The sequence below is a fragment of the Amaranthus tricolor genome, chromosome 2, assembly GCF_026212465.1.
Source record: "Amaranthus tricolor cultivar Red isolate AtriRed21 chromosome 2, ASM2621246v1, whole genome shotgun sequence".
In the NCBI taxonomy this organism is placed as follows: Eukaryota; Viridiplantae; Streptophyta; class Magnoliopsida; order Caryophyllales; family Amaranthaceae; genus Amaranthus; species Amaranthus tricolor.
This window is the reverse complement of record NC_080048.1, coordinates 6,727,106-6,735,380: the sequence shown is the minus strand read 5'-3', so window position 1 is coordinate 6,735,380 and position 8,275 is coordinate 6,727,106. Positions and strand designations below refer to the sequence as shown.

At 34.6% G+C, this 8,275-nt stretch overlaps 1 protein-coding gene across 1 annotated transcript; it reads right to left on the bottom strand.

The window, feature by feature from the left end:
* Nucleotides 1–257: 257 nt before the first annotated feature.
* On the bottom strand, nt 258–4,966 carry LOC130806785 (uncharacterized). The gene is made up of 7 exons (XM_057671986.1): nt 4,441–4,966; nt 3,522–3,832; nt 3,011–3,075; nt 1,962–2,665; nt 1,233–1,543; nt 971–1,035; nt 258–801 (listed from the first exon to the last, which is right to left on the bottom strand). The coding sequence occupies exons 1-7, from the start codon at nt 4,869–4,871 to the stop codon at nt 505–507; spliced, it is 2,184 nt and encodes a 727-aa protein (XP_057527969.1). The 5' UTR covers nt 4,872–4,966; the 3' UTR covers nt 258–504.
* Between the last annotated feature and the right edge of the window lie 3,309 nt (nt 4,967–8,275).

Sequence of the window (8,275 nt, the reverse complement as noted above, 5' to 3'; positions counted from 1 at the left end):
ATTTTTAGACACGTGTGTCTAAAAATGAAATTAATGAAAGATATCGCATAAGAAAAAACAATTAAATTGAGACTAAATTTGCTTTACAATCGTAGGATCATAAAATCATCTTATAATTGTACCACTCAAATTACACAAAAGTTCCATTTAGGATCACAAAGTTCTACCATTATTACGATTCTACCTAGAATCCAGATAGTTTATTTTTTATAGATCGGAGAATAGTAAAATCATACATTTATATAACAATGGACTCAATAAAGAAAACTAAACAATAGTTGTAACATTAAAAAGAAATGTAGTTATTCTATTATGTTTTAAGTGTAACAATTCGAAACTAACCAGCTAATTAAACAAATTAATTTAAATAAATGCGAAAGTTTAACAATTATATCGGGCTATTACGTTGATAAAATAATGGGTAACTAAATGAAAAAAAAGTTCAATTGTCTAATCCCTCCCAAAAACAAAACTTAAAAAAATATTGTGTGCTCGATTAGCATTCTATTTCAAAAATTCCATGATCTTAGTATCATAAGCAACACATGCAACAGTAAAACCTTTGAATCCAGCTCCTTTAGCTAAACCCTCGTATTCTCGCTTAGTCCTTTCCTTCCCACCAGTGTTGTGAGCCAACATGAGGGCATCACATTGGAAGATTGCTCTGGCTCCATAGCTAGTCTCGGGTGCAGTTGGAAGTATGTACTCGCACACTATCACTTTGCCGTCTTCTGGTAAGGATGCGTAGCAATTCTTCAAGAACTTTAGGCATTGCTCGTCAGTCCAACTATGGCATATCCACTGCAATATTCATCCACAGTTACATAATCGCGCATCAAAAAAATATAGTCGGTTTTGAGCTATTTTAAGGTCATTTTGAACGAATTGCGAATTCAAAAGGCGAACTAACGAATTATGTTACTGCTTTAGCTTAACATCAATCTAAGTATTAACGAATTTGAAAACTCACCTTCATGAACATAGCATCTCCTTTTGGTACGCTTACAAACATATCTCCTCCAATGTGCTCGACTCCTAAATATTATATTATATTATATATATATATATATATATATATATATATATATATATATATATATATATATATATATATATATATATATATATATATATTAATATTCATATGTAGTTGATGAGTGTGATGATAGAATATATAATATATCCAGGGACTACAATTACCGGCTTATAGTATGAAAACTAAGTGAACTTACCGGTATATGTGGGTGCGACATCAGTAACATGAGGCAAATCGAAATTGATGCCTTTGATTTTAGGGTGTTTCGATATAATCATGTTAAGAGTAGCACCAGTTCCACCTCCAACATCAACCAAGGTAGAAACACCTTTAAATCCTTTGTAGGTTTTGAGCATTCTTTTCATAATAATGGTAGAGTGGTTTGACATTCCGTTGTTGAAAATGTTATTGAATCTTGGATCTGTTCCAATGTATTCAAATACAGCTTTTCCATAGGCTTTGTTAAAAGGAATACCTCCAACAAGAACTGCATCTTTCAAGTAGTACCTAAAACAAAGACAAGCAATAATATTATCATATTATGAATGGTTTATGCTACATCCACACTATTAGAGTATATAACATATCCTTGAGCGTTAACCATCAGTTTAAGCTTTCAAATTACTTGATTCTTTGATATGGTATTATCCGAGGTCAGCGTGACAAGAGGTTAAAGGTTTATATCTCAACTATCCCTCAATTAAAGTAGAATATTTAACGCCAGGGAGGAGGGTCTGTGCGCATTTGCACTTCTATCTCATAGGACTCTCTTATAAGGGGGCGTATTAGAGTATATAAAATATCCTTGGGCATCAACCTCCTAACCTAAAGAGCTTTCGTGTCAGGGGTTGTGATAGACTTTCAACTATCAGCTTAAGTTTTTGTTTGTATTGTTAAATAGAAATAAGAGAGAAGATTAAATTACCAGCTCTTCATAAGAATCTTATCTTGAATTGTAAGAGAAAGAGCACCTAAACTAACACCATCATCATTCTTGGTTAAGAACTTGCAAACCGGGGCAAGTCCATACAACCTTTGAACCCGACCATCAGGCAGGGTCTGAAGAGAGTAAGACAGTACACAATAGCTAGCCAAAAGTCGAAGCATCCTATCCAACATGCTAGCAGCTTCCGGGTTCTTGGTAGGCAATTGAGCAGCAATCTCTTCAGGAGATAAAGATGCACCTACCCCAGCCTTTTTAATGATCTCAAGAACATCCAATTCAACAACTGCTCTAAGAACCATGGGTGGGATCGACCCGGCTGCAATTGTCATAGCATATGAACACAACTCATCTTCAGGCAATTGGGTTGTGACTGAGCTAACTTCATCCATTTTCAAAAATTCTATGATTTTAATGTCATAAGCTGAACAAGCTATTCTAAACCCTTTAAAACCGGCTTCTTTGGCTAATCTTTCATACTCGGGTTGAGTCCTTTCTTTCCCACCAGCACAGTGTGCTAACATAATAGCATCAAGGATAAATTGTGTCCTGGCTGAATGGGTAGTTTCAGGTGCAACTGGTAGTATGAATTCGCACACAATAACTTTACCATGATCAGGTAAGGCAGCATTGCAAGTCTTTAAGAACTTTAGACAGCACTCGTCAGTCCAACTATGGCATATCCACTGCAAATTTGAAGTTGTATTATTTGAGTATCATTTTAACAAATATTATCTAACCTTTCACCTATCCGTTGTGACTAATTATACCTTTGAATTATTTTTTAATAATTCAACCTTTGCCCTTAATTTACTATTAACATAATCTTTTATTTTATAATAACTCAACATTTGCTCTTAGTTTGCTATCAACATACCTTATTTGTATGCTGACAGCAAACTAAAGGCAAAAGTTGGTTTATTAAAAAGTAATCCAACGTTGGAATTATTCACAGCGAATGAATGAAATATTAAAATTATTAATATATCAATGTTTTCTTAATTTTATTATTTATGAAAAATGGAACTCACCTTCATAAATATAGCATCTCCCTTGGGTACACTTACAAACATATCTCCTCCAACGTGCTCCACTCCTAAATTGCATAAATTCAATGATTAATTAATTCACATAAATTTATTGGAAAATTTTTTTACTTAAATGTGTGAAGTTATTGATATGTTTGGTATCAAGGTCTATGAAAAATAAACTTTTTGTTATTATGTAGGTAAAGTTGTATTAATACAACACTGCTTAAGTGTTAATTTAATTAGGTGAAAACCACTCAATAACATTAATTTAATATTACGGCTTTTTAAACAAAATTAACATGGTATGATTTCAAAATTTTTTTGCTTTATTTTCCGACCATTAATCTACTCCTCAATTTCTGTGCAAAATTCTTTAGTAGCAAAATCTAGGAGACATATGAGTGCATATAGAGTATATAGTAGAACACAACACCACACACACAATACCAAAATCTTAATCCCAAAAGATTGAAATGGACTACACAAACTACTAAAAATAAAGAATTAATACCATCATATTCAGGTGCATCAGCAATAACATGAGGCAAATCAAAATTGATGCCTTTAATTTTAGGATATTTAGAGATAATCATATTAAGAATTGCACCAGTGCCACCTCCAACATCAACCAAAGTTGATAATCCCTCAAATCCTTTGTATGTTTCAAGGATTCTTTTCATAATAATGGTAGAGTGGTTTGACATTGCATTGTTGAAAACTTTGTTGAATCTTGGATCTGTTCCAATATACTCAAATACAGCCTTGCCATGAGCTTTGTTAAATGCAATGCCTCCATCAAGAACAGCATCCTTCAAATAGTACCTAAAAACATAGGCAATTTTACAAAGTATTATCAGAATTTCAGTTAAAGTATATAATATATCTTGGAGTCTTAATCATTGGGTAAAATTTTGATTGAGTTTGGTCATTTGTCATGGTATCAGAGTCGATAGTTCGATAAATTATTAAAATGGTAAGTCTGAAAATAATGGTGTTCCTACCCTAATTAATTACTCCCACATACGAACTTGACGGGGGTTCGCATGTGAGGGGTGTTCACATACGAACTTGACGGGGGTTCGCATGTGAGGGGGTGTTGGGATGGTTTATCCCACATCGATGAATTAAAGAAGATGTGCACACTTTATAAGCCATTGGAGTTATTCCTTTCATTGTCATTTGATTTTGATATCTCGTTGTCTTATAAAGTGTGCACCTAGTGTTTTTCCGATAATATACTGACATTCACAATAAATCAACTTAAACTTAATAATTTCATAAGTTGATGTTAGTTCCATGATATTTTATATACTCTAACAATAGATAAAAGGAACAATAGATAAAAAGAAAGTTCATTGTAATTAGCGAGATACTTATTTGATGACTATGACTATATTCAAATAAAGAAAAGAAATAAGGAAATCAATTACCAACTCTCCATGAAAACTCTATCTTGGTGCATCAAAGCAAGAGCACTAAAACTAACACCATCTTCATTCTTAGTAAAGTACTTACAAACCGGGGCAAGCCCATAAACCCTATCCACCCGACCATCCAAATGAGTCTTAATCTCACAACTAAAAACAGAATAGCTCGCCAGAACCTGGAGCATCCGATCCAACATAGATGCAGCATCCGGGTTCTTGGTGGGTAATCGGGCCGCAATCTCATATGGGGATAAGTAAGCACCTGGTCCTGCTCTTTTGATGATTTCAAACACATCAAGCTCAACTATTCCTCTAAGAACCATGAATGGAACCGACCCACTTGCCATTGCTGCCATGGCGTAAGAACAGGCCTCGTCTTGGGTCATTTGGGCACAGGCCTCGTCTTGGGTCATTTGGGCTGCCATTGGGCTCATCTTGTTGGGTATCTAAAGAAATAAAACCAAGTATAAGAAATGAGCTTGTAGGAACAAAACTATGTAGTATTGGGTTGAAACTGAGAAGAGTTTGGAGAAGATGGAAAGTACCATTAGTAGTAGTAGTATATATATAGTGTATATTAGTCCTTTGTTTACCAAAAGTATTTAGTGAGTAGAAAGTTTGGAGTTTAATTCTTACTAGGCACAGATATCAGTTGGAGGGTTTTTTGACTGCACACGTTCTTTTTACTCTCTCCTCGAGGGAAATATGTATGGTTGGTCCGCATCTTTAAGGAAAAAATCCTCCACTCGAACCCTGTCTTGTGCAAGTACTAGGAGTGTCATTTACCTTTACCTTCTATATTAGTCGTTTGTATTATCACCTTTAACTTGTCATTATTAGCTTTTAATCTATAAATTAAAATATAGTCAAATGGAATTTTGTTTACTTCGTCCTAATGTAAAAATTTATTAATATTTAATTTTTATAAATTTTATTATACATAATTTGAGATATTAAAAATTCTATTTATGAATTAAATTGAAAAAAAATAAATATTACAAGTAATTTAAAATAGAGAAAGTATTAATTTGAATCGTCTAAAACACAAAATTTTGCTAGTAGTTGTGCGCAGTATTTGATTGAATATAGGGTTAATTGGCACATGTGGAAAATAATACACCAATAGCCATGTCGTAATGTTTGTGCTAGACTTTTATATTGTTTGTGGCGTGCCTAATTTTAGTTCTTTAACTATTTGGATTTTGCTAGTTAGATCTCTTTTTGACTAATCATGCAATTATCTCTAATATCCTAGGTCGGATGAGCTAAGTGTCGTTGAGGATGAGGTGATTCGACTTGCTAATTTGATCAGAATTTAATTTGAAATAAGTGAGTTTGAGTTGATATTTTTGACTTAATTAATTAAATTGATCAATCTAAAATAAATTTGTATTAGTCATTTAATTATACAAGTTAATTTTGAGTTAAATCAATAAATATAACATGAACTTAATTCATTTAATGTTATCATATTTTTCATAGTAAATACAAAATAAATATAAATAAAAAAATTTAAAATTGAGGTCTAAATAAATAAGATATAGACAATGTCAAAAATCAATATAGAAATAAAAAACTCTAAACGAATTAAGTGGGTCGAAATTAGGATATGTACAACCCTCATAACTAAATGGGGTCATGTTCGAGACAATTGATTTTTTTTTAATTGATTTTTTTTTATGGGTCGAGTCAATTGGTTTTTAGCTGGTTTACACATAATTGAATAAGAATTAAATTCAACTTGATGTACTTAAGAAGACTAGAATGAGGAACAAAGAGAGAGAGAGAGAGAGAGAGGGGGGGGGGGGGGGGGGCTAGAGGAAGGGCAATCAAAATTGATAAAAAGGAAACTAGTACGTAATACATACTCCAATAGATTTGGCGCCTATTTGGGTTTATTTTTCACAGTTTTTCTCTGAAGTAATACAATAAAAAATTTGTAAAAAGAAATGACGCTAGCTTTCAACTTTGATGAGACTATACAAACAATATCTACACCTATGAGATTATTCTTTAAATACGTCATGTTTTTAAATAACCCATTTCTTATTTGTCGCCACCAATTTCATTTTATCGCCACCCCCCCTTGAATGAAATTACGACTTTACCCCTGAAATTTAAAAAATTACGAAAATGCCACTAAGCTTATAACTTATATAAAAACACTTCAAATCCACTCAATAACACTTTCATCACTTCCATAAAATCAAATTCTTCACATAAAATTAAGCGGAGCTAAAACTTTGGAATCGAAATCGTCAACAAAAATTCGAGGTAAGTTTTTTTTAAATCAATCGAAGGAAAAAAAAAAAAAAAATTTTGGATTCGGCCTAGTCGCATCGCACGTTTTGTGCAACTGGGCCGAAACCAATTTTTTTTTTTTTTTTTTTTTTTTAAAAAATTTTTGAAAGAGTTTATTGTTAGTTAATGTTATTTAGTAAATGTTGTAATAATATGTATTATGATAATGTTGTTGTAAGAAGTAGTTATTGATTTACGTATTCGAAAAAGAAAAAAAAAAAAAAAATTAAAACCGGTCGCACAAAATGTGCGACTGTACAGTCGCACATTTTGTGCGACCGGTTCGTGCGACCGGTTTTAATTTTTTTTTTTTTTTTTTATTGTAATGAATTTGTTTAGTGTAATTAATTTATTAAATTTGAGTTGTTTAAATATTTATGAATATAATAATTGTTTAATTATTTGTAAATGTGAAATATTTTACGTGTTGCTTGTTTTTAATTTATTTGATTTTAAGTAATTTAAAATGTTGTCTTAATTTAAATTATGAAAATTCTAGTAAATGGCTGGAAATCAAGGTAAAGGAAAAGGGTTTTTTAGAGGTTTGTTAAGCGGCAATAGATCTAGGCCTACTTTACTGAGAGGTGATCCCCATGAGAGGGGGGTTACGGGATCTGCAAGGCGAGCAAGGCAAGAACAAGCGGCCATACATAGTCAGGCCCAACGTTCAAGTACCCTAGAGCAAGTGCGTAGTCGCATTGAGCGCCAAAGTAGCCTACATAGTCATACGGTCGGCTCAGGTGACGATGATACTGATTACGACGAGTCTCTTAGTCGGGAAGAGTCTCTTGGTCAGGATGAGTCTGCATGTCATCCTATTGATTGGACGATCGTAAGAGGCCATGCTGTTAAGTTCAAGAGTAGAGGGCAGGGCTCGAGTGGCACTTCTGATCAGGCAGGAGTAAGCCAGGCTGAGGATGCGGCTCCACGGGGGAGGAGGCGATCGCAGTCCGCGGCCACGGACTGGTTAATCACATCAGCCCAGCCCGGGGGCCCTATTGATACTACTTTAATACCCAGCTACGGTGGGCACGTAGCAAAGGCTATATTTGAGGGATCGGAGCGCACCCCTCCGATTTTGGAATGTCGTGCTCGGAAGAAAACGTTGGATTCAATCATTAGACTTCAGGACATGTCTGATGAATTGTACAGAGTGTTACCTGGTACTCCCCTTGGTCGGCTGCCGTATATAATGCACCAGCACATCGACAGTGCTCTCATTACGGCATTTGTGGAAAGGTGGCAGCCTGACACCAACACCTTCCACATGCCGTGGGGGGAGATGACCATAATGTTGCACGACGTGCAACGCATCTTGGGAATTGGCATTGACGGTTCACTTCCCGTGCAACCGTCTGATAATGAATGGCAGCTTGGCCTGGCCGGCCTTTTTGGTATGCCATTGTCGGAGCTGCGTGCGAAGGGGCACTTCACAAGCGGCAGCATTAATGTTGGTGCACTGTTGCAGCTATGCCACCGTTCTCAGTCTATGGATACTCAACGTACCACCTACTACATGGCTATAGTAGGTTCCACG

Coding starts and splice junctions, on each gene's coding strand:
- LOC130806785 (XM_057671986.1), bottom strand. CDS start 4,871: ATGAGCCCAATGGCAGCCCAAATGACCCAAGACGAGGCCTGTGCCCAA. Junction 2,666..3,010: donor GAGATGCTATATTTATGAAG/GTGAGTTCCATT, acceptor TCAAATTTGCAG/TGGATATGCCATAGTTGGAC. Junction 1,544..1,961: donor AAGATTCTTATGAAGAGCTG/GTAATTTAATCT, acceptor TCTTTGTTTTAG/GTACTACTTGAAAGATGCAG.